This window comes from Panthera leo, chromosome B1, assembly GCF_018350215.1.
Source record: "Panthera leo isolate Ple1 chromosome B1, P.leo_Ple1_pat1.1, whole genome shotgun sequence".
Lineage (NCBI taxonomy): Eukaryota > Metazoa > Chordata > Mammalia > Carnivora > Felidae > Panthera > Panthera leo.
In genome coordinates, this window is record NC_056682.1 from 116596048 (window position 1) to 116623219 (window position 27172).

Here is a 27172-nt window from a genome sequence, read left to right on the forward strand (position 1 = left end):
CCTAAATCTAAAAGAAAATTTTCACTTACAGAATACTAAGAACTAATTTTCAAAAGCATACTATGTATAAAAATATATACATACAGATTTACGTATACAAAAACTATTATGCTATTTCATGTCAAAACACATTGTTTCATTTTTGAATAAATGTTTTAAGTGAAAACATATTTATGTTTTGTTTATGCTAAACAAAAAAGGTAAAGAACTATAAAATGCTCTCATGAAAAAGAAAAGGAAAAGTTTGATCATTTTCTCTGAGCTTAGTAATGTGTTCAAGTGTTTGTAAAATAGAAGACTAAACTTCAAGCAATTAACTGCTTGGTTTTTGAAAAAGGGACCACTTCCTAATCCCCAGTTAAGGATAAAGAAGGGAGAGACAAAGGATGCTCTAATTGTGAACTGCAGTGGGAACCAATCAGGCTGGATGATTCAGGAGTCTTTAAAGGACTTTTCAGAATGTTTTATTCTAGTCCACCCCCTTGGCTACATGACCTAAGGATGAACACAAGGCTTGTAGTTTTTGTTTTGTTTTGTTTTTCATGTTAAACTGTTTTCTGGCTTCTTCACTCCTAGCCTTGTAAGCAAACTTGTTAGAAGAACATGCAAGAATGTGAATAAGCTATTCACAAAATACAAAATGCCTCTAGTTAATAAACATGTGAAAAGTATATTCAACATCCTAATAATCAAAGAGTCAACAATGAAAACCAGTGATACTAATCACCAACTAAATTGGGCAACAAGAGTTTTTAATGACACTATTCCAATGTAGACAAGTCACTAAAATTGGTTCTGTCGTACGTTGATGCTGATACATTGGAAGAATGCTCTAGAAAAGCAAACTGGTGGGGCACCTGTGTGGCTCAGTCAGTCAAGCATCCGACTTCAGCTCAGGTCATGATCTCACAGTCAGTGAGTTCAAGCCCCACATCAGGCTCTGTGCTGACAGCTCAGAGCCTGGAGCCTGCTTCGGATTCTGTGTCTCCCTCTCTCTCTGCCCCTCCCCTGCTCATGCTCTGTCTCTCTCTGTCTCAAAAATAAATAAAAACATTAAAAAAAATTAAAAAGAAAAGAAAACCAGTAATAAATAACAAGAGCCATAAATCTGTTCATGCTTTCGGCACAGTAACACATCTTCTGGGTATATAACTTTTAAAATAATAGTTTAAACAATATGGAAGAAAGGGCATACGCATGAACATAGTCACTGCAGAGTAATTTACAATGGTAAAATATCAAATGTTCAACAAGAAGAAAACAGTTAAATAAATCATGGCACATCTATGCAATGAGAATGAGAGAAAGGTAGGTTTTCCAAAATCCTAAAACTCAATCTATGAATCTATAGGCATGAATGTGATTTACAACAGTGAATCGTTATGTATCATGAATAAAATGAAATTAATCCAATAAGAATCAAATGAGTCTCAGTATCTGTGCCAATCATTTGTTTCTTTTGCCTCAGATCCAGCCCCTGTCTCTCTTGGCTCTGATCTGTATGGTAAGGAATTATATTTCTGTTTCACCTGTTCTCTGGCTTCCAGCAATTTTAACTGATGGGTGGCATTTGCAGAAGACTCGATGGTAGGAGGAAGAGAGAAACTGGAGTATTTCTCTTCTCTCTTCTCTGCTTTTGATAGTGTCTCCCTAGCAGCAGATGAATCTCTGTGGCTTTAACTCACTCAGACAATCCTTCTCTCCATGGTTCCAGCTTTTGCCAGGTGATCCCAGCTCCTGGGTTCTAGTGACACAGCAGCTTCCTGTCTCCGGGATAAGTCACCACCCCCTTGTTTGGCTTCTTGAGCTTTTATCACCCATACAACTAACACCTTGTATTAAATTATCCTCGTATAAAATACTTAGAATGGTTTCTATTCTCTGAAAGGACCTTGACTAAAATGGTGAATCCAATTAATGTAAAAAGGATACAGATGGTTGATGACAATGAGTATATCAAGATTTTTTGTATATCTGTCCATTTACACCTGATCCTTATGAGACTCTGGCTTGCTAGGGAGCCAACGCCAACAATGTTCTATCTATGCACCAACAATGGATCTCTTATTTGAGTTGTTTCAAGATTTGGAAGAAACTAGGTTACCCTCTAAATGAAAGGTTACACTTTCTAGTGAATTTTCCTCTAGCTGCTGAGTACTTGGGAGTAGTCAATAACTGCATAGCCAAACTCTTTGTTAAAAATATAATATGTAATTACTGGCTAAGTAAGTTATTAGAAATGCACAGTCAACAACATGCCACTTCTGAGAGAATACTGGTCATATGAGAGTTTTTACCTCTTGGTTTTTCAAATTGACGGTAGCAACCCATAAGTCAACTTAGTGGGTCAAAACAATTGAGTGGATCATGAGCATCATTTAAAAAAATGAATGGGAAAACAGAATATAAGGACGGAAAAGAACAGAAAGTATGACAGTGCATTGCTTATAAGAGGGTGGGATTTATGACATAAGCTCTTATTTCAGCTACACAGTGTATGTGTATATGCGATTGTGGGTGTGTGGGAATTGGTTTGTGATAGACAATCTGTGTCTCTACATAAGTCAAGTTTAAAAATTTTTGAAAGCTATCCCAATTGTATACCTCGTCCCTAAACCTAAAAGATATGATTACAAAACACCTCACAATTTCAGTGGGCTAGGTTAAAGAAAAATGTGTTAAAATTACAATATGATTAGTAGAACCTGGCAGATCACCCATGTTATTGATGCTAAAAGTTGTACTGAATTGTGTCCTCTCACAATTCATATGCCAAAGGCTTAACCCCCAATGTGACTGTACTGGGAGGTAGGGCCTTTAAGTGGTATTTAAGGTTAAATAAGGTCATAAAGTGGGGCTCTAATCCGATAGGATTAGTGTTTGTAGGACTAGAAATGTGAATACAGAGGAGAGGCCATGTGACAACACAGTGAGGAGGCTGTCTACACACCAGGAAGGCGGGCCTCCCCAGAAACCAATCCTGCTGGCACCTTGAACTTGGACTTCTAATATGCAGAAATGTGAGAATATAAATGTTATTGAAGCCACCCAGTCTGTGGCATTTTGTTATGGCAGCTTAAGGAGACTAGTAACACTAACTATAAACACATCTTTCTCTAACCCTGCTATAACCACTCATGAACGAACAAATTATTACAGTTTAAAATAAGAATTGTCGGGGCGCCTGGGTGGCTCGGTCGGTTGGGCGTCCGACTTCGGCTCAGGTCATGATCTCACGGTCCGTGAGTTCGAGCCCCGCGTCGGGCTCTGTGCTGACAGCTCAGAGCCTGGAGCCTGTTTCAGATTCTGTGTCTCCCTCTCTCTCTGCCCCTCCCCTGTTCATGCTCTGTCTCTCTCTGTCTCAAAAATAAATAAACGTTAAAAAAAAAAATTAAAAAAAAAATAAAATAAGAATTGTCAACTGGAGAGATGTGCTATAGTATAAATTAGCGGTTGTACAAGATTACATTTAGCACATCTGAATTAGATACGCAACAGCAGTGGAAGAGTTTGAAAGATATTAAAAGTATGTTGTTTTATTTTTTGAAACATCAATAGCTTATTTTTCTATAAAACTTGCTTCATTTTTGTTGCTAATAAACACATATATAAGTAAATACTTTATATATAAATACAGTAAATACATTATTGGCTGATTGATATTATATGTATAATTTAGAGGCACATTGTTAAACTAGATATGAGTTTCTGACCTAGTTTTGTTTTTATTATAACCCACCCCTTTTCAACATTTATCACTTCTAGAGAAAAAAGTTTTTTGAGTGATGAGATACTGAAGAATATTTGTATGAAAGAAAGCAGCCAAATCCAAAATAAAACTGCAAAAACGTGAAGTTTTTTTTTTAATTCTTCTTTTGGCCAATAATGATTCTAAGATGACTTTATCGGTGACCCATGGAAGTGACACAACTAGCTCTGACGAAAAATCAAATTACTACTGAACAAATATTTTTGATTCAATATAAAAACCTTAGAATGGTTTGCAATGGGAGAAATATGATCAGAAAACTCAGAAGAGTACACGTTTGATTCTAAATTTTAATGTAATGTATAATTCTCTGGTACATCTCAGACACATCCTTCATATTTCTACTAATACTGAAATAACTGTTATGTTTATAATCGTGCCTTTGGTAAAGTTATGACAAAATGCATGATATAGGAGAACACTGAAAATTGGTATGCAGGCTCTTTCTTGCAAACATGCGGCATAAGTACCTGGTTAAGATGGTCTGGCTCCAGAGGCCATGCTTTATTTAAATCACAATCTGGCTTTAAATCCCCCTTTGCATTTTGCTAGTTGTGGGGTCTTTTGCAAATAACCTAATTTCTTTGTACGTAAACTTCTTTATCTGAAGATAATATAGCACTGAGCTGCTATGTGGATTATATGAGATAATATTAAGACAATGTCTTGCACAATTGAGTACTTTATAAATATTTTTAAAAAGACATATGCAAAGGCTGAGAAGAAAAATGTTCAACTCTTAAAATCTTGTTTTTGTTTCGGAAAGAGAGAGAGAGAGTGTGTGTGTATGCATGAATTGGGGAAGGGCAGAGGGAGGGGGGAGAGAGAGAGAGAGAGAGAGGGAGAGAGAATCTTAAGCAGGCTCTATACTCAGTGTGGAACAGACGTGGAGCTCCATCCCACAACCCTGGATCATGACCTGAACCGAAATCAAGAGTTGGATGCTCAACAAAATGAGCCACCCAGGTGCTCCAACACCTCTTAAATTCTTAAGTATAATTATTCCCGTTTTGCTTTTCCTTTTTTTTCTGTTTTGCTTCATCCTTATAAGAATGTATTTTATGGTGACTAACAATGAAGGAAGGGCTTCATATAAAACAAATTTTTAGGAGGAATCTTAATATCCTCTGTACTCTTAAATTTTGATCTGCTATGTGAAATTTCCAAGTTGAGGAACCTTCTACAATAAAAGAAGAAATCGTGACAGGTTTGATAAGGTATTAACATTTTGAAGTTCATCCATATGTTTGTCTTGTTCATTATGTAAATAAGGGAGTTGTCATTGTAGATATTCAGCAAATAGTTATTCTTAAAGTCACTTAACTTTAGCATATATATTTTTTAATGAGAGACACTGTGTTTGGGATGAATTAAGTCTATTCTTAACTGAAAACAGCTAAATTAACTAATCAATCTTTTAAAATGTAAAATTTCTTTTTACTTAGAAACATTCAGGAAGGAGTGAAATGGAAGCACTCCTCAATAGATATTACACCCAAAAATAAAGATAGACAAACGCAACAATTTTGTCTGAAATAAAGGCATGAGTCAGTTTAAAACTGAGAATCAATTTTTAAAAGCTATGTGGGTCTGTAAATAAAAAAAAAAGCACAAAGTTCATCAATAGAAACCAGTCACTGTAAATGGCAACCTGGAACTCTGAAATGTCAATTTCACACTGCACTAAGCATATCCTACCAAACATGACCAAACTGATGTTTGGAAAAATATCAACACCTGTTACTACATTCCTTGAAGTAATAGGTCAGTCATATTAGCCAGGTCAGGGACAAAACTGTATCCAGTTGGACTTACCTACTGGGGAATCATTTTCCATCTGTTTCAGTGTTTATTACTTTAAATCTGACGTGTTAATTGCCCTAGAAAAATCAGCTAACTCCACAAATAAACTGTAGCTTGGTGTGGTATAAGTAAATGCTAAGAATATCCTTAAAAAGCAGGTAAGGGGAATCTAAGTCAGAGTTAGAACACGTTTATCTAGGATTTCAGGTTGACAGCCAAAATGCATAACCTATTGCATATGAGATGCCACTCATGCGCCCCTTTCAGTCAGGTGCCCACCATAGTGCTGACAGTATCAATCTAAATCATTTATTAGGTGACAAAAATTATTCAGGGGAGGACTATTTTCCATATGAGAAGTTCCCTTGGGAAAACACCTGAAATCTGGCCTCAGGGACTAAAGGCAAAAACATTTCCAATCTGACAACAAAAGCATAAGAACGGATTTCTGTCTTACTCAGAACTTCTGGGGAATTTTCTCTCTCAGGGAGAGTGGGTTAGGGGCTACCCAGTACTACCCAGGTCCTCCCAGACATGAGTAAATGAGGTCTTTCAGTAATGTGCAAATAAAGAGCAATTCCAGAAATAGAATTTTCAAATTCAAACAGATTTAATCGAGGGTGATAAAGCACAGACACAATAGGCGACTTAGATTTAAGGATTACAAAGAGGCTAATGAACCCTTGACAAAAGTAACAGGTAGAATTTTCTCCATGTGCTTTTGGTCAAGTTTCTTTGCATGGTATCTGCCCACATTGCTATACTTTGGAAGAAAATGACAAAATAAGCCAGCTAGCAGTAAACTGCACTAAAATACCAGGTTTTTATTATATTCTGAACAAAATGGTGGTCAAAGAGAGGTCCATAAAAAAGGCTGTAGCCTTTGATGAAAGCCAAAAACAGAGTCAAATAAAAGTCTGCAGAATCAAGAAGTCAAACACTGCTTTATACTCAATAAATACAGTAAAGTTACGACAGCTTTTTCTCAAGGAAAGATGATCTATTCTGCTATCTTAATAGAGAAGCACTGACCAGTCTCTGATACTCACATTCTACACTGGCACTTAGGGTCAGAAAATCAATAGATTACATCAGTAACAATACCTCTATTCCCTCTAGAAAGTTCATTTTTAGGAAAAGAACATGTAAAAGTATAAAGGTTTATATATAAAATAGTTGTTATCTGTCCTTATGAAGAGGTAGGAAACAATGGAAAGTGTTTTTGAAATCAAAAGAAAATAATATCCTTAACCTGCCCCCCACCACACACACACACACACACACACACACACACACACACACACACACACACCCCTCTACAAAACTTGGTCTTTATTACAGAAAAGAAAAAAGTATAGATTATGACATTAAAAGTTCTCAATGAGCTGATCCCACTTTACCAATTAATCCATAGCTGACATTACTTTATAAAACTAGTTTTCTAACATTCACTTGAAATTCCCTTTCCACACCTATTGTCTCTACTCTTGTTAATGCTATTTCCTCTCCCTAAAATCCTTTACATTCTTCTTTCTCTTAATCTAAAGTTTACTCTGTTTCAAGGCCAAATTCAAGACCTGCTTGACCTGCTTGAAATCTTTTCCAACCAAAAATCAATATCCTTCCTTTCTGGCCTTTTACAATTACCTGCTGCTTCAGTCTTTCCAATTCAGTAATCCCCTAACAACCACAGAAGTTATGTTCCTAAAATGTAATATAGTTGGCAAAACCTAGGTGGTAAAATCAAAGTCTCATACAAAATAAGGGATTAAGGAAAAAAATAATGCTTATAAATCTGTTTTCCTTAAAAAGAAAGTTCGAGAAGGCATTTATTACAGAACAATATAGATTTATTGGAGTTATCTTTTCCTATGGGCTTCCAATAGGAAATCCTGTTGCTGAAGCAGATTCTCTAAGTTAAATATTAGGAGGCAGCCCTCACTGACTTAGAATTCATTGTATTTTTTTATCCCTGAATTCTCCCTTGTTTCTTTCTTCCTTTCTTTTCTTTTTTCTTTCTTTTCTTTCCTTTCCTTTTCCTTTCTTTCTTTCTTTTACTTTTTTTTCCCCCAAATCTTAGCAAAATGCTTGCACCATTAACTGACTCAATTACTAGGTTGCATAACACAGTTTTCTGAACCAGTATTCTTCATACTGTGAAGGCAGAGAACACACAGGTTTCCTACTTCAGCACTGTTTCACAAGCCCAGTGAGATGGCCTACTGAGGAAGATATGCAAAAACTATCATGCTCTGCTATTTGGGGACACAATTGTAAGACTGAGTTATCTCAAAACACTGGTTTTGATGAATTAGTATATTTCATTTCACTAACCACCCCGTTAAAAAACAAGAGCCACAATCTAATAATGGAAAAAAAAATCTCCTTTTTTGTTTGGAGTCCATATAAATGTTTGCAGACATTGTTGTTACTTTCAGTAACATTTTATTTATTTTTTTATATTTATTTATTTTGAGAGAGAGAAAGAGACAGAGAGAGAGAGATAGAGAGAGAGAGAGAGAGAGAGAGAGAGAGAGAGAGAGAGAGAGAACAAGTGGGGGAGGGGCAGATAGAAGGAGAAACAATTTCAATCAGGCTCTGAGCCATCAGCATAGAGCGCGATGCGGGGCTTGAATTCATGAACTATGAGATCATGACCTGGGCCGAGATCAAGAGTCAGAAGCTTAACCGACTGCACTACCCAGGCGGCCCTCTTTCAGTAATATTTAAAAAATCAGACCTTAGAATTTTAATTTATCATTTTCTTCCACTGAGGACACTCAGTGGTCAGATTTCAGTAATATATGTATTTTCAACTCCAACTGCCTCACATACTATATTTCCTCCCTACAATTCATTATTTCATTCGGGTATTCATGACATCTCTGTCTTCTTTGTGCTGGTCGCTCAGGGAGGTGTAAGAGTTACAAACACAAATACCTGCTCCCAGCCTCATGGAGCTCAGCCTGGACGAGGGAGATAGCAACTGGCAGGGGATTCTCCTTTATTACTGAGACTAAAAACAACTACTGTGGTTTAACTGTCCAGGAGTAAGAGACAACTGGACCAAGAAGCCTCAACTCTGTCCCCTTAAACTTCACCTTTCAAGTGGGGTTCACTTGAACTTCCAGCACCACCTTCATGCTGCCTTCTAAGGACATTTATTCTCTCAATAAACAAAAAAAACTTAAACTTACTTGGGCTCCCATTAATACAATGGAGATGGATGGCATTAAAAAAAAAAAAAAAAAGACTTTGCTAAAGAGTTAAGGTAGAGCAAATAGAAAATTAAAAAAAATAAAACTTAAAAAATCTCAGCTTAAAAAATCTCAGATTTCTGATCTCACATTGCTAGGTGACTTCTAGAACTTACAGGCTCTATGCTATTGTTTAGCCTGAGATTGTCACACTCTTTAAGAACCTACAGAAACTGCCCATTTCCACTACAGTTTCCTATATACAAAACGGAACTAAAACACAGAACCTGCGGCATTTCTTAGCTTTAAGAAAAACATATCACTAATTAAAATGATAAAGGCAACAATATCCTAGAAAAATATCTTTAGCAAATAAACATAAGATTAATATATTTATTATATTAAAGAACTCATTCAGATTGACAAGAAGCAGGTATTAAGAGAAATAAATACAAATATCCAACCATCTTATGAGAAAATAACAAATGAACAAGTTTGACAAATGAACAAGTTTTGTAACAAAATGAAACAAGTTGTCCCTATTAGCCTGTAAAAATTACAAAAAAAAAAAAAAAAAAAGGTGACAAACTAATGCCTGGGAAGGTGGGAGTGAAGCAGGGGCTCCTGAACATTGCTGATGGCAACATAAATTAAAGCCCTTTTAGAAAATAATTAACAATATGTATCATTAAGTAACAAAACTGTTCACACACTTTCATTCTGTCAACTCACTTCTGGGAAAAAATTCAAAGAATAGGAAAAGCTATGCGCAGGATGTTTTTCATTGTTGTGCTATTTGTAGTGTGATAGTGGTGAGCAACTTTATACTCAATAGCAGATAAGTAAGCAAAATACATTCAATACTAGGTGAAATATTATGGAATCATTAAAAATTACCAGCTCTATTAGCAGATGGTTGTATTATGCTTCAAAATTCTTAAGTTAATTTTCTAAAAGCAAACACTATACCTGTATGAAATAGCTGAATTCTTTACTATATTTGGACAACAAATGGCACGTGCTGTCACACTGCCTGGTAAAAAGGAAAGGATGAACAGAAATGTTTAAAGGTTCACTAAAAGTATTTATAAAGCTAGAATACTCTTCCACTAATTATAGTTGATTGTTTTCTAATAAAGAGAAAATGTTGCATTTATATTGAAATGGTCTTTTTTTTTCTTTCTTTCTTTTTTCTTTCTTTTTTTTTTTTTTTTTTTTTTTTTTTGGTACTAGAACCTTTTATATGCAACAGGCATTCAAACCTAACAAGAGCCTCTCACTAGTAGAAAATCAAGGGAATGTATTTCTTTGTGGAGTAGGTTGGGTACATGCAATATTTGCAATAAAATATTATCATCACAGATGCAGCAGAAAAACTCAGCTGACATTGACCATTTCTACTCCTTGATACAGTGATATAAAAGACCTGAGGAGTAAGCTACATAAATATAGCTGTTTTGGTTTAAGAGTTTGTTCATAATTGCTAACCATTCAAGTTCTATGAGAAAGGAGGGGAGATCTAGAATGCAAGGAGACCATTATGTCAGACATGGCACAAAAATTGTTGTTCATGAGCAAGATCTTTGATTTCAGAGTGAGCATTGTGATCAAGTGTTTCCAGAATGTGAGCAGAGTTTGAAGACATGCTCCATAATCTGCAACCCTTACTCCTGATAGAACACAAGTGCATTCAACAAGTGGGAAATTAATTGGTATAATATGACCAGATGGTATTAATAGAATAGTGAAAAGAATAAGGTAAGAAAATAGCTGAACATGTTAACAGTAACCATATTTTAACAATGAAGGGTAGAATTCATCTTGGGAATGGAAATTCTTAATATATTAAGAGTTTTACTGTTTTTAATTTTAACCAAATAAGTTCCAAATTTTAAGCCACTTCAGCAAAGACTCCTATAGTCAGAGGGTTATTATAATTCCTCTTTTCACTGTACCCCACATCTGTAGGACTTAAAAATCACAAAAAAATAGCAATTTTCTATAATATGTTTGGTCACTGAAAGTAATTTTCAGGAAGTTATAGTATGGACTGAAATAAGTTTTGTGAGATGAAGTACTATTCCAAAACATTCCTAATGTGGGCAAACCCCAATCCCCAGCTAATAAATTCCCAATATTATTAATTTTGCTAAGATAACAATACAAACTGGTGTAATTTCACACACAAGACCTGTACATATGCTGTAAGAGGTAAGTATGGGATACTTATGAAGCACAGTGGATGCAGAGATGGAGTTCTAGTCTCAGCTGACTGACATGTCACGATTGTATGTTACATGATGTATGTTGCTTAATCCCCCCATGAGGCTCAAATGTGATCGCTAGTGTGTCTCTAGTGAATTTTTGCAATTACTTTGCCTGATATCTTAATTTGGCCCTCCAAATTCAACCGGCTCTCTGCCTTGGAGGTTGACTTGAGTGGGCTGTATCAACAGACTTCCTTGCCCACCGGCATTCAGATGGGTTTGGTCAATGAGAAGCCCCAGCAGATCAGACATATGGTAGTGGGAAAGGAGAACAAGGGCAGTGTATTTTTCCTCTGGCTGTCACCACTACAGTCACCTGAGGCTGCCTCTTCTTTTGCCTGAAAGTTCCTGCCCCTCTCCAAGCAGCTTGCTGTATGGGACTTTCCTCTGTGTCCTCTCCAGGCCTACAGGTGGAAACAGCTCTACAGCTACTGACCCTGGGTTTCTTCCCTTTCTTTTCATGGTTCAGGATACCCTGTGTACAACTTTGTAATCAATCCCTCTACATATAAATTTCTTCCAAAATGATCCCAATATGAAAGTGCCATCTTTTCCTACTGGGAATCTGACTTATACAATCACTTTTTAAAAAGCGTGATTGAGGGTGTAAACCAGAATCTAATGTCTAATGAAAAGTAGCTGTGTAAATTTGAATATTACTTTTAATGAGTTTTAAGGTCACTTGAAAGAAACTTATCAAAAGCACTTATTTTATAAACAAAGAAAATTATTTTAAAACATCTTTTTGGCTAGATCATGGTCCAAGTAATCCAACAGTTACCTAATTTTACAGTAAACCATCTAGACCTGATGAAAGCAGATAGGCATGACTGGAAAGCAAATCTCTAAGTCATTTTCTTTAATACTGCCTTTGGCAGCTTGGTTTTCTTTTCTTTCCTTGTTTTGTTGAAAAAAATTAAGTGTGACTATGTCCCCGAGGGAATGAGAGTATTTAGTCAATAAAGTTGTTTAAAATAAACAAGAGGACTTGGCTCTATCTAATCTTTCCCCATCAAAAAACCCCATAAATAGTTTTTCATGCCTAGTTTGCTAAATGTGCACACTGTGTACAAAAATACCTTTATTTTCTTACTGCAAGAGACAAGTCAAAGTACAACCTTCATATAAAGTAACTTATTTTTAAGATAAGGAGTTGTCCTGGGAATTGACCTTACCTAGTTTCGTAAAATATTTGCTATGTAATCGTATGCAAAAATTCCTAGGTACAAAAGTTTGCACTTACAGCCAACTTTCTAATGTAATCACTGGTTTCAACATAAAAACTAATTTAGTAATTTTCCTCAAATAAGTACATAAAATTCACATCTAGAAACATTATGCTCTGGGTTACTCATACTGTACTCTTCTGCCATTTACATAATGACAGTTTTCTGTTTATGACTACACTTTTGTCCTATGGTTAAGGATAATTTTTTTTAAATTCTTCTGATGATTCAATCTTTAGCAATTAAATTATTGCAGAGCCTATGAGCTACTGTGATTGTAATAGCTATTAGGGACATCTCCTTGCTTCAAGTATCTCTCCAATGTGAATTAGGCCTAATTAAATAAAAATAATGAATGGGTTTCAGTGGTAAGAAGAGCTGGTTCAAAGTGCAGAAAAAAATAGTTCATTGTGTTGTTGAGCTGATTTTAATCATAAATGTCTGGGACCAGCACAGAGAATGCCAATTAAAGCTGAAATGAATAATACTAATTAGTTTCCATCAGCAGAAAAATAAAGATCCACATCATTAGTTTTCCCTCTGTCTTCTAAATGTGATTATAAACATTTAACCTTTTTAAAACATAATTCTTGAAAGTTAAGCAATATCAAGAATTTTTAACCTTAAAAACTAAGTTATTTAGTGTGAAATATTCAGACGGAATCTGGAAAGGCAATCCAGGAACTAAATTATATGAGGAAATACCTTTTTGCCAATGTATGTAGTAGTATTAATACAGTGCTGGTTTTGCATTAATTATAAACAGAAGTTGTCATTGCTTTCAGAGCAACGTTACATATAGTTTACGTATGACTGCAAATAACTCTGCAAGTGTTCAGGGTTGCTTTTTCATTTGTCTTCATTAGAAATGATATTCAACACTGAAACAAAATACTGCAGATGTTTGTTTTATGGGAAAGATTCTTCCCTATTTTCATTGCTTCTGGATGACACTAACGGTAAGTTTTGCTCCACTTAAAATGGGTGCTCACTGAAAATTTGTCCATTAATAATCAATGCAACATTCCTGGAAGTTTCATCCAAATATGCCTTGTTCTAAAATATCAAAGCCTGTCATTACAGTACCCATTATCAGTGACCGTTGGAAAAACTCTTAAAGGAAAACCTGGAAGAAACTCTTAGGAAAAGTCTTATCTTGAAGTGGGTACAAATCTCCAGTCCTAAGAGAACTCAGGTTCTGCTGGAAACATAGCAGGACTAGTACAATGCTCCAGATCTGTTTATCAGAAAGGTCTTCCTGAATTACTGTGGTCCCGCTCCAACCATATTTCAACACAAACTGAAGAGATTAGAACACTTGCCTCGGACTAGTTTTCAGAAATAAGCATTTCTTTCATAAGAAATTCACATAAATCCTATCTCAACCTTTTGAAGCAACTCAATTTCTGAAACATAATCAGTTTTAACAATATTCCCTCAAATAGATAATCTGTGGTTTCTATAGATTAGTGAATCTATAATATTCCAAAAACAAACCACAATAACTTTTAAAACTGCCTAGTGCCATTGTAAACGACTTTAGTGGAGGGGCGCCTGGGTGGCTCAGTCGGTTAAGCATCCAACTCTTGATTTCGGCTTAGGTCATGATCACACATTTCGTGAGTTCGAGCCCCACATCGGGCTCCATGCTGACAGTGTGGAGCCTGCTTGGAAGTCTCTCTCTTCCTCTATCTCTGCTCCTTCCCCACTTTGCTCTGTCTCTCTCAAAATGAATAAACTTTAAAAAAAAATTAAAAAATAAATAAATGACTTAGTGGAGTTAGGAATGGACACAAATCTCAATTGTTCAATAAGTTCTCAATCTGTTCATTTCTACACCAACAAAAAAGTTTCTAAGTAATTTTTACATTCTACATATGACCTAATCAAATTAAAATCAGATAAATTTGTTTAATCACAGAGATACTACATGTCAAATACTTTTATTTCAAAAAGCAATACTCTCAGAAGATCCTATATAATCCATCCTAGATGAACTGGCCATTAAAACCTTTCTTGGTAATCAATCATCATAGGCTCTGCTTGCAAAATACTTAAAAACATGGTATATACATAGGGTTCTTGAAGTCTAACCCTAAAGAATAGAACAAAGCATAACATAATACTGGGAAGAATTATAGCAAATCTAGTTCCAAGAGAAAAAAAGACTTTTAACTTTTTTTCTTTAATCACATGCCATGGTTAAGTACACTTAAAAAAAAAAAAGGCATTGTATTTTCCTAAAAACAGAAAAAGAAAAGAAGAGATAAAAAACCCAGCAAGCTCAATGCTATGTGGATTTAAGGTACCAAAGCTATGAGCACATTTTATCACTGTTACCCTAGCTAAAGAATTGTTGCCTCAATGGTAGATAGTGGCCCGGTACTTATTATGGTTGAGGACTTTGAAGCAATAAAACTTGAATTTAATCTTGTGACTCTTTTTCAGGCCTTGTTTACACAAAGTGGTTCCAGAGATTTTAGTTAGTAGTACAATGTTTTACAACTGTGTCATTTGCACATGTGACTGAGCTGATTTAAAGTTCAAAATAAACTTACTCACTCAACCATTTTGACAGTCAAAACAAAACTCAGTCCCATTTTTCAGTACTTTGAAATGCAAATGTATAATTGAAATTGGACACTGCTAAGCTTTCAGTATGAAAGAACTTTCTCTACTTCTCATGAAGGTAACATCTGTATCCCTATAACGTATATGACACAAAGACATCCTCAAGGAACCTTGAAGTTTTCTGGTGGCAGGGCAGGAGCCCCAGTGCAAACTCAGCCAGGATTAATATTTGAGCTATTCCTAGACCATACTAATCACTATTTTGGAGCAATATTGAAATAAAGAAGCTCAAATTATGCTATGACAATTTGGCTTTCTCCAAAGCTCTGGGAGCTTGAGAATAGTAACCTGTGATACAAGACTGTCAAAGTTAAAGTCAATGTTTATGTGTATATATTTGCATTGCATTGCACTCCTTTTTAAAGGAAATACATTAAGATGTTTTGCAGTTTGAGCCTTTTATCAAACTATCATCTGCCTTATAAATGACCTCCAGAAGTTTTCTGAAAAATATTTTTGAAAAAGATGAGCTGAGAAATATTTCAATCATCTTTATTTCTTTATCTTTTCCAATATTTTTACTTAAATTACATTTTTAACTTTTTATTTTAAAATAACTACAGATTCACAGGAAGTTGCAAAAATAGTATATAGAGTCCCATGAACATTTCACCCAACTTCCTCAGTGGTGACATCTTATATAACTATAGTATAATATTAAAACTAGGAAGGTGTTGGGGCATCTGGGTGGCTCAGTAGGTTGAGCGTCCGACTTCGGCTCAGGTCATGACCTCGCGGTTTGTGAGTTCCAGCACTGCTTCAGGCTCTGTGCTGACAGCTTGGAGCCTGGAGCCTGCTTCAGATTCTGTGTCTCCCTCTCTCTCTGACCCTCCCCTGCTTGTGCTCTGTCTCTCAAAAGTGAATAAATGTAAAAAAAAAAAAAAAATTAAAACTAGGAAGCTGTTCTGTTGCAATACTGTTAACTACAGACCTTGCTCAGCTTTTATATGCATTCATTTGTGAATGTATGCATAGTTTTATGCAATATGATCCAATATATAGATTGATGTAACCACCTTATCACAAGGGAACTCCCTTTACAAGCAGCACTGTGCTGTGCCAATCTCTGTTCCCTACCAACCATTAATCTGTTCTTCATCTCCCTGGTTTTATCATTTTGAGAATGTTTAATAAATTCAATCACATAGTATAGGTAACTTTTTGAGAGGGGCCTTTTTCATTAACTAATGAATTCTTGAGATCCATCCAAGTATCAATAGTCCAGTCCTTTCTAATGCAGAGTGATCTTCTATGCATAGACTCATCAGAATTTGTTTAATCATTCACCCACTGAACACTTGGATTGTTTGCAGTCTGGGGTTATTAAGAATAAAGTTGCTATGAATATTCACATGCAGGTTTTTGCATGAATATAAGGTTTCATTTCTTTGGGATAAATGCCCAACAGTGTAACTGTTGAGTTTTGTGGTAACTATATGTGTAGTTTTGTAAAAAAAAAAAAAAAAAAAAAAAAACAAAAACGACAAATGATTCTCCAGAGGGGCTGTACCATTTTATATTCATAGCCGGCAATGCATGAATGATTCAGTTTCTCCACACCCTCCTTAACATTTGGTGCTGTTACTTTTTTTTTTTTTTTTTTAGTCATTCTGAGAGGTGTATAATGATAGCTCATATGCATATATGCCAACTGCATAGATCCTCTTTGGTAAAATGTCTGTTCATCTCTTTTGCCCATTTTCTAATTTCCTAAAAAAAGAATTTTTTGTTTGTTTTTTACTGTCAAGTTTTGAGAGTTCTTTATGTATTCCATATCTAAGTTCTGTGTCAGATTTATTTTTTCAGTTTGCAAATATTTTCTTCTAGTCTTCAGTTTGTTTTATTATGCTTTTAACAGAGTTTTTGGCAGAGCAAACATTTTTAATTTTAATGAAGTCCAATTTATCAAAAAAAAATTTTATGGATCATGCTTTTGGTGTCATGCGTAAGAGTTCTTTTTCTTTCTTTCTTTCTTTTTTTAGAGAGAGAGTGTGTGAGCATGGGAGAGGGGCTGACGGAGGGAGAGAGAGAGAATCTTTAGCAGATTCCATGCTCAGCACAGTGCCTGATATGGGGCTTGATCCCACGGCCCTGGGAACATGACCTGAGCCAAAATCAAGAGTCAGACACTCAACCAACGGAGCCACCCAGTTGCCCCAAGACTAACATTTTTATGTAAGGAATGTCTAATGCTATTATAATTGGAAGAATTTGCCTAGTAAAATTTTACCCACCTCTCTCCCACTTCAATGACTTCTTTATTACTCTAGCTGACTTCTCTAACTTTATACTAGAAAAGGAGATGAATTTAACACATGGTCGGCTCTAAATCATTCATATACATACTATGTAACTTATACATATGTGATTTATCTCTTTCTATCTCAGTCTCTACACCTATATATTAGTGTTTGGCACTAATCAAAAGAGTACTACTAAGCAAATAACAAACTTGTTCTTTTCAACCTTGTTATATTTTAACTACTTAATATAAATTCTTTCTATATTTATATATACTACCTTCTAGTGGCTTTTAGTTTCAGATTAAATTGCACTTTAAATAAAAGTTGTGTTACTTTTGGTAAAGCACCAAAATGCTTGTTGAGAACCTTACCCTTGAAAGAAGAGAAAATAGTTACAAATTTGTAGGCTTCTGAGGCAAATATGGTCAGGTTTTGGATTTCACAGCTAAGTATAACTTAGAAAAATGAAAAACATTTATGTTAGGAAATTTTTTTCCCAGAAAATAGAAAAAAAAAAAAAAAAACCAAACCTTTGATCTCATTCTCTTGGTGTGCTTTTAGTATGTTAAATGCCAAGAAGTTCAAAATGTAATAGCTATTATTAATCTAAAGCTATTCAATTTAAACAAAAAATGTTGGGAGGAATATATTCTTACATTGTAAAAGTAAGAAAACAAATATGCTAATTTTATCTAGTGTAAATCTAAGATTAATATTTTGGGGAAAAAATTCTTAAAAGAGACAGCTATTTCTACATAATAAGATACATCTACTTTCACTTAAATTTGTTAGTATAATTTTAGTATACCTGGCCTAAAGTAGAACTTTTCATAGCTACCAAATGGTTCAGAGGTTTGTACCAACTCTTATATTTGATGTAATGCATGCTAAAAACAGAAAATTAATTTTTAGTTTGTAAAGAAAAAATTTAGACAGCTTTGACCTCGTTGTTCATCTTATTTTGGTGGCAAAAGTTGAAATCAAAGCAGCTAATGCATGTACTATTTCAGTTATCTATAGTAATTACTTCACAGTGTGGGCCCCAGAGCAGCAGAAGCAGCATTAGTTAGATACTTTTTAGAAATGCAAATTATAGGGCCCCATCTGAGAACTGTATGAGAAACTCAGGGTTAGTTGCCAGCAATCTGTTTTAATAAGCCTTCTAAATGATTTTGATGGATGCCCTAGTTTGAAAAGCAATGGCTTAGGACAATGAAGCTTCTATGTACCTTGCCTAGAGGCCCTAAAACAAGCTTGTATGTTTTAGATTCCCCCAAGGAGAGCACTACTTATACTGTAGCATAAGGGTGAGACAATTCTTTGAAATGGTGAAGTTTAAGCATCCCAGACCATGTGTCAAAACAACAAGTCATGCTATTTGCCATGTCCCCTGGGGTTGGTAAGAACCTGGTTAAGAATCACTGATAGGGGCAAAGGTTATTTACTCCTTCCTTTCTCCACCTTGGATCCAACTCTCTCCAAAGACCAACCATGATGGGTTACAACTTATTTAATAAAAGAATTCCTGAGTCGATACTGATAATAGATACATAGATGATAGATAGATGGGAAAATGTTCTTACAGTTGGGTGGCAACTAATACATACAGAAGGATGATAAAGCTGAAAAAGCACCATTTTGTAACTATCACAGGAAAAGCATCAAATGAATGTAAACTAGTGAATGAAATTTTAAAAACAGGACATTATATAGTCTCAAACATCTCCCCACAAACTACTTATTAATTCAATAGAGCAAAATGGTAACATGACAGTAGAGATACCTGGAAGATACCACCTTAACCGAGTGATTAAAGTTACCATCGCTGGGCCCGCACTGATGTAATGTGCTTTCTGTTATGATGCACTGAGAAGGCCACCACTTCACTCCTGTGGTGTTCCTGCCAAAATGCAGAACCTGAATCTAAGCATGAGGAAACTAGACAAATCAAATTTGAGAAATGTTCTACAAAAAAAACTGGCCTGAACTCTTCAAAACAGTCCATGTTGAAAGATAAAGAAAGGCTAGGAAACTACTTCACATTAAAGGAACTAAAGTGATGGGGTGCCTGGGTGCTTAAAGTGACATATCAATTACACATACTACAACCAACTGGACTTTGGATTAGATAATAGCATGTACTGAATTATATATCCTGTTTCGATAATTGTGCTATGGCTATGAGAAAAGGAGTAAGAAAATGTCTTTGTTCTTAAAGCAGATAGTTAAGTTTTTAGAAGTAAAGTAGTGTAATCTACAACTGATTTCCAAACAGTCCGTAAAATATAATAATAGCAGTAGTAGTTATAATAATAATGACAACAGTAATAATGATGGTATAAATTAAATCTTCAGTTCTCTTTCCTTCAAACTAAATAATCTCAATTATTTTAGCCCTTTAAGAGACAATGAGACAAAAGGATTCAAAGCCACCTGGTTTAAGCAGGAATTTGGGAAGTTAACAAAAAGGGATCTGTAGTCTCAATTCAATTGAAATTAATAAAAAAATATTGAGTAGTCATCCTATATTCAACGAGCTCATAGTCTATTAGAGAAGGAAAACATGCATATAAATAGAGTGTAAGAGAAGCATACTATATGTACCAAAAATGAAGTATAAGAAAGTAGTAAGGAATGTTGAGAGGGAGTGACTAATTCTAATATATTGTACTAAGTGCTTTATATATTCATTCATTGAATGTACCAACAATCTCATTAAGGTAAATACTATTTTATCCCATTCTGCAGATGAGGCAATTGAAGCACAGAGAAGTTGAAAATCTGGCCATAGATTATCCAGTTAGTTAGAAGTACAGGTATGAAACTCAGACAGGCTGACTCCATAGCCCATGCAAAAGGCTTAATGGAGGAAGCAGCATTTGAGTTGATCTTTAAAAAATAAGTATAATTTCAATAGGATGCGAAGTGGGAAGAAGAATATTTAAGACTGAAGGAAAAACAAAAGTGAAGGCATGGAGACAATAGATACAGGTCATATAAGGGAAACTGAAAAGTTCAGGGAATGGTATGTAAGATGTGGGGAGAGAAATGGGTAAGAACAAGAGGTTGGGAGATTAGACAGGCTTAAGAAACAAATTAGACTGCATCATGATTATTAGGCTATATAATTATTAATTATATAGGCTATATAATTATTATATACGCTTTATAATTATTAATATAGACTTTGTTAGTAAAGAGAATGATTCTTATAATATGTACCACAATCTTGATGTAAATTCAGCGGATTCCACATAAGAAGTTGGCCTTTGTGACATCCAAATGAACCTAGTACTAATAAAATCTTATTACAATTCAATCTCTTCTAAAAATACCAGACCACAAATGATGAGAACACTTTCACAGTGACCTCCACACCCATATATATAATAATTTCATTTCACAATGATCCTATTACCATGCAATATTGAAATTGCCAGAACTGAAAACAGAAAATCTACAATGCAACATTTCTGCCTTACTTTAACACAAACTATATAAACCTTTTAAGAAACAGTGAATGAAATGTAAATAAATCATGTAGCTCTGCTGTTACAGCTCCTTGTTTGTCATAATATTTATGAAAACTAGGTGATCCAATTAAAGGGATATAATGAGTAATATATTCCATGAACTCTGTTAGATATGCAGTTCCAACCAGTAAAACAACCAGACTTGAATGCTTAATGCTAGATCTCTGAGTTGGTAGCAGGTATAATCGATTGCTCAATTAATAACTGAAAATAATATTTTGGCTTCATAGTAAATTAATTATGGGTAAAGCAAAGCATGTGGCACTTAGAAATCTCTGTATTCATTTCTTAGTAAATATAAATATTCGTGAAAATCTGATTTTCATTTACTAAAGTTTTAGCCTGTTCAAAATCTATACTGTAACCAGAGTACATGAAACAATCCAAGGTCAATAAAAACAAACATTTAAAATTTTCAGAATTTCAGAAAATATTTAAAACTAAACCATTAACAAATTCATTAGTGACTATTTTTCATATATTTAACAAAGAACAAAAAATGAACTTAATTTCTATAAAACATCTTCGAGCCAGAGTTCTTAACTGCCCAACAAAATCTTATTCTATCCTGGAAAAATCCTAACTTATCTCCTTGACTGACAGAATAGAATTGATTAGTGAGATATAGGCGATATTTAGGAAGCATCACAGAAGAAAAGAATATGAAAAAGGCAGACAAACAATTTCAAAGAGCATTTGGAAATCAAAAGTTCTATTTGGCTTAGTCTAAAACTAAAACATAAGTGGACAATTAAAGAAATAGAACAATGAGGTATAAAAAAATTCTCTCACCTAAAAACACCTAAAATGGTATGTAAAACTCAACAATCATCCTTTGCCTGTCTAAATGGATTTCTGAGAATAAAGGGAAATACACAGGGCGTTAACAAGGAGGAAAGGAACTAAAAAGCAGTGTAATAATCTTGAACAGACATTACAGCTGCTGGGAGGGTATTTGCTAATAGGGATTTAAGCTTTAATAGCAAGACAAAGAAGAGAGGGTGGTCCTGGATCCCTAACATCGTGGAAAGTGGGAACTAATATCACTACATGAAGGCAGAAACCTTGAAAAGCTACATTCCCTATGAAAAGGTGCATTAAAAAAAATCGTATTTAATAGCAAAGGGAGATGATTAAAGGTAACTTGTCTGTTTAAACCTCAGCTCCAAATGAAAAGGTTAAAGGAATCTCATGTTTAAAAACTAATGTTGGGGCGCCTGGGTGGCGCAGTCGGTTAAGCGTCCGACTTCAGCCAGGTCACGATCTCGCGGTCCGTGAGTTCGAGCCCCGCGTCAAGCTCTGGGCTGATGGCTCGGAGCCTGGAGCCTGTTTCCGATTCTGTGTCTCCCTCTCTCTCTGCCCCTCCCCCGTTCATGCTCTGTCTCTCTCTGTCCCAAAAATAAATAAAAAACGTTGAAAAAAAAATTAAAAACAAACAAACAAAAAAAACTAATGTTAACTGGCCTTAAGTTCTAGTATCATGAGTTGCCTGACATCAGCAAGAAATTCCAAAGAAATGTGGAAAAAATTTTTTTAAATGTTTATTTTTTAGAGAGAGAGAGAGAGAGAGAGAAAGAGAGAGAGAGACAGACAGACAGAACTCAAGCAGGGGAGGGGCAGGGAGAGAAGGAGACACAGAATCCGAAGCTGAGCTGTCAGCACAGAGTCTGACGTGGGGCTTGAACCTATGAACCATGGGATCCCTACCTGAGCTGAAGTCAGAAGCTTAACCGACTGAGCCACCCAGGCGCCCCCTTTGTGTGGAAATTTACTCTTAACCCAGGCCCCACAAGATTCCCACAGATTTAACTTCCCAAAACGAATTCACAATATAAGATTACAAAACTATTAGGGAAATAAAACACCAGGAGTGAAGTCAACAGAAAAAAACAAACAGAATTAGATCTAAATGGACATCGAGTATTAGAAATAACAAATACAGAATATAAAATAACTATGCTTAAAAAGTTATGAAAAGAGGAAATTAAAACACGAGCAAGAAAAAGTTTTTATAACAACCCAAATATAATTTCTAGCAATGAAAGATATAATTATTTATCTAAAACCCTAACTATAAAAATATTTTTTCCAACAATACTTTAAACAATTAGGGGAAAATGATTATGGACTGGTTACGAAAGGATCAAGGAATTCTTGATAATTTTTATTAGGTATGATAAGAACATGGTGATTATTTAAGATGTCAGTATTTCTTAGATGTATGTACTATAGTAGGGCATGTTACCTGGAATTTCCTTCAAAATACTTCAGCAAAAGAAAGAGAAAGGAATAGATAAAGCAAATGTAGGAAATGTTAGAAATGTTGAATCTGAACAATGTATATATGTGAAATTTTTATAATATAAATAAAATGAAAACTTTACTCAGATGTGGAATTGAAGAAACATAACAGACAAGGAAAGGGAAAAAATCAGAGAGAGAGAGAGACAAAAGAAGAAGCAGACTCTTGGGGTGCCTGAGTGGCTCAGTTGGTTAAGTGTTTGACTCTTGATTTTGGCTCAGGTCATGATCTCACAGTTCATGATTTCGAGCCCCACATGGGGCTCTGTGCCAATAGCATGGAGCTTGCTTGGGACACTCTCTCTCTGCCCCTCCCCTGCTTGTACACTCTCTCTCTCTCTCTCAATCTCTCAAAATAAATAAACATTAAAAAAAAAAAAAAAAAAACAAACAGACTCTTAATTATAGAGAACTGATGATTACCAGAGGGGAGGGGAGTGGGGGCATATGTTAAACACATGATGGGCATTAAGGAGTGCACTTGTCCTGATGAGCACAGGGTGATGAAGGAAGCGTTGAATTACCATATTGCAAACCTGAAACTAGAATAATACTTTATGTTAACTAATTGTAATTAAAATAAGTACTTAAAAAAAAGAATTAGAAGAAAAAAAAAAAAGAAAACCCAATGGATAGTATAATCAAAATATTAGACAAAACCAAAAAGGAAATTAGAGAATTGGAAGATGGATCTGAAAAGATTATGATTAAAACTTAAAGGAGAGAAAAAAAAAAAACTCACCTTCCTTTGGGCTCACTGCTGCAGGAAGACTATTCCAATCAAGGGTCCAAGTAGGGCAAGGGTGGGGAGAAAACATCACTTCAATGCCTTTTTCCTAGAAATAGGAAATAGACTCTTTCTGAATTAATGAATTAATAAAATTCTGTTGTGTTTTAGAAGATCAAATTTCTATTTTCTATACTGACAAGAAGAAACATAAATATTAACAACCATTAAGTGTTCCTCAAAATATTTAGTTACATAAAAAATATGATGTTGTTTTTTGAGAGCACACTTTCCTATTTTTTATACTAAGATAACAAAAAAAATGCTATTTTTAAATTATTACCTAAAACTACATAGAATAAGCTACCTAGAAATAAATTAGGTGTCAAAAAGAAGTTACCTGAGGATAAAAATTTTATCAAAAACGCTCCACACAGAGATAATAAAAAACTGATTCTGCATATGTCCATCAAGACCTGTCTTCACATATATGAAAGTTGCTGCCACCTAGGAGTTACATTTACATGACAAAAAGCACCCACTTCAACATAATACCCCAAAACATCATCCATACCAGTCTTTTACAAGTGCTTATAATGCTCTAAAAAAAAGATTCCTCTGTTGTAACCAAATGGTTCCCAACATTTTCAAAAATGAGGACCACTTTCCAGTATACAAAAAACTTCTCAGGCTCCTTCCCCTGAGGAGGAAGTTAAAAGTTATGCATTTACTTACTTGATCTACTGATAGTTACATGGCATACATACGGACTCCCAGACCCCTTGCAATCACATTCTGGGTATGTGGACCACAGGATAGATATCCATGGTTCAGGTATTTTTATCTTCAGAAATATTATATTCAAAAGAAAAATTTCTGAGACTCTATCACTAGTTTGAATCAATTAGTTCATGAGATTACTTTCCATTATGAAAACCAGCTGAATTCTGGTCCCAAAGGAAATAGTATAAAGATTCTTATCTGAGGTAGAGATATATCTTTAGACCTAGAGGCCTAGAGAACTTATCTGCTCCCAGAAAAATAAACACATCTCTCTGACATCATCTACCTCTATTCTGTATCCCTTATTCTAGCCTAGCCATACTGAACTTGTTATCCCTCATTTCACCAAATTTAACCTTACCTTAGAGTCTTTTCAAAAATACTATATGAGATATCATTTATATACCATTACATTTATAACATACAATTCAATACTTTTTATAATATTCACAGTCAATACTAATTTTAGAAATTTTTCATCATCTCAACAAGAAATTCCATATCTATTAGTAGATACTTTCTATCCTGCCTCCCCCCCCCCCCCCCAGCTCCTTGACCTAGGTAACTACTAATCTACCTTCTGTCTCTATAGATTTGCTCAGGGTCTGTTCAGTAGCTGGACCCTCTGCCTAGAACACTTCCTCCAAATCTTCAATTCATTCAGGTTATTTGCTCAACGTCTTCACCTTGTCAGATAAGCCTTCCTGACCACTCCATCTACAAAGGACCCCAACCCACATAACCTCCACTCCCTTACCCCACATTATCTTTTTATAGCACTTATCATTACCTAATGTGTTCACACATTAAATTGTGTTTTTTTCCTTATTTACCTTCCTTATCAGAATATAAGGCCCATGAAGGCAGTCCAATTTGTTTTTCATATATCCCACATTCAAAACAATGACTAAACATATACATTTTTTGGACTAACAGAATAAATAAATTTAAAACCTTTGGAGAATAAGGGAAATTTTGTAGGTAAGAGTATACCAAAGAAAAAAGATGAGGGAAAAAGTGAGATGTGAGTGTTCCTAAGAAATACTTCATTATTTTATACTACCACTTGGCACCAATTTCATTTGTCCTCATGTAACTGGCACAAAATACTGTGACTACACAAAAATTAAAAGTTACTGTATAAATAAAATTAATACATTCATATATTATTTTGATATAATATTTACTATTTTTCAAAATGTATGTCAATAATTCACTAGTAAGTAGCAAATACAATGTCCTGCTAAAAAGGAACATTTATTGTATCTAATACATACTATCAAGTTAGAATTAAATGAAAATAGAAATTTTAACTTATTTTCAGGTCTGGACTTTCTTTTTTAAATTTGTAATTTTTATTTTAGAGAGAGAAAGAAAACACAAGAGTAGGGGAGAGGGGGAGAGGGAGAGAGGGAGAGAGAGAGGGAGAAAGAATCTTAAGCAGGCTCCACACTCAGTGAGGAGTCTTATGCAGGACTTGATCCCACGATCCTGGGATCACGACCTGAGCCAAAATCAAGAGTCAGACCTCAACCAACTGAGCCCCCAGCCATCGTTTTTAAATTGTTGATGTAATGTCCCAATCATTTTTTATATAACCATAAGATTTGAAATCAGAAAGAATCCTATAGAATAGCTACTACACTCTCCTAATTTATAAATGGAGAAATTAAGGCCCTTAGGTTAAATAACATACTGAAGATCAGAATGTTAGCTTAGTTACAAAGCTAGGACTAGAATTCAAGTTACCTGGTCCATAGTAGTCTTCCCATGGGCTGCTCCCAAGCCAATGAGTGAGACTGGTTAAGATACTATGTTAGGCCTATTCCTGAGAAACATGGAACTCTCTGACAGATGATTTGGGCTCAAGGATTCCCAAAGTTTTGGCTTGCCAAAACTTTCTCAGACCTCCACTAAACTCTAAAACTTCTCTAACCCAGTCTTCCTTCCTTTCCTGACTCATGTACAAGGGTCAAACCTGCATCCCAGACTGAAGGCTCTCCCAGCCTCCTCTGTCTCCTTCCCCACTTTACCTCACAGATTTCCCTCAGTAGCTCTCTTGCACATTTAACCCCATCTTGGAGTCTGCTCAGGGAACCTGAACTAACACATTCTCTGTAAATTAAAAAGTCAGGATTCCTTTATATTTTTTATGTTATTATAAGACAGCTTATTTTTACAATTGCTTGTTAACTTTTCCTGAATTTAAATTTGTTCTTTATATCTCACTGTTTATAAATATTTTTAAGACGTATAAAATACAAATGTTTTTCCTAATGTCATTTTGTTGCTAGAAAAGCATAGGTAGAAAAATCTGAATCACCAATTTTTCATTCAAGACTCTGTGTAACTATGAATTAAAAGCAGATTTTTGGGGGTGCCTGGGTGGCTCAGTTGATTTAGCTTCCGACTTCAGCTCAGGTCATGATCTCACAGTCTGTGAGTTGGAGCCTCTGGTTTGCTCTATGCTGACGGCTCAGAGCCTGCAGACCGCTTTGGATTCTGTGTCTCCCTCTTTCTCTGCACCTTCCCTGCTCGCACTCTGTCTCTCTCTCTCTCCAAAAAAATAAATAAAAAATAAAAAATAAAAAACAAATAAAAGCAGACTTTTGGTTTTTTTAAACTTTAAAAATTTGTATATTATTTGCTTAATTTTATTAACATTTTTTTTAATGTTTATTTTTTTTGAGAG

General features: G+C 35.0%; 1 protein-coding gene across 4 annotated transcripts in view; it reads right to left on the reverse strand.

Annotated features, from left to right (window-relative positions):
- The window catches only part of GSTCD (glutathione S-transferase C-terminal domain containing), a 130125-nt gene that overhangs the window by 80870 nt on the left and 22083 nt on the right, over positions 1-27172 (reverse strand). For all 4 annotated transcript variants that reach the window (XM_042935771.1, XM_042935768.1, XM_042935769.1 and 1 more), the window contains one exon: positions 23713-23806. In XM_042935771.1, the coding sequence (XP_042791705.1) occupies positions 23713-23806 (94 nt within the window). The remainder of the gene's footprint in view (positions 1-23712; positions 23807-27172) is intronic.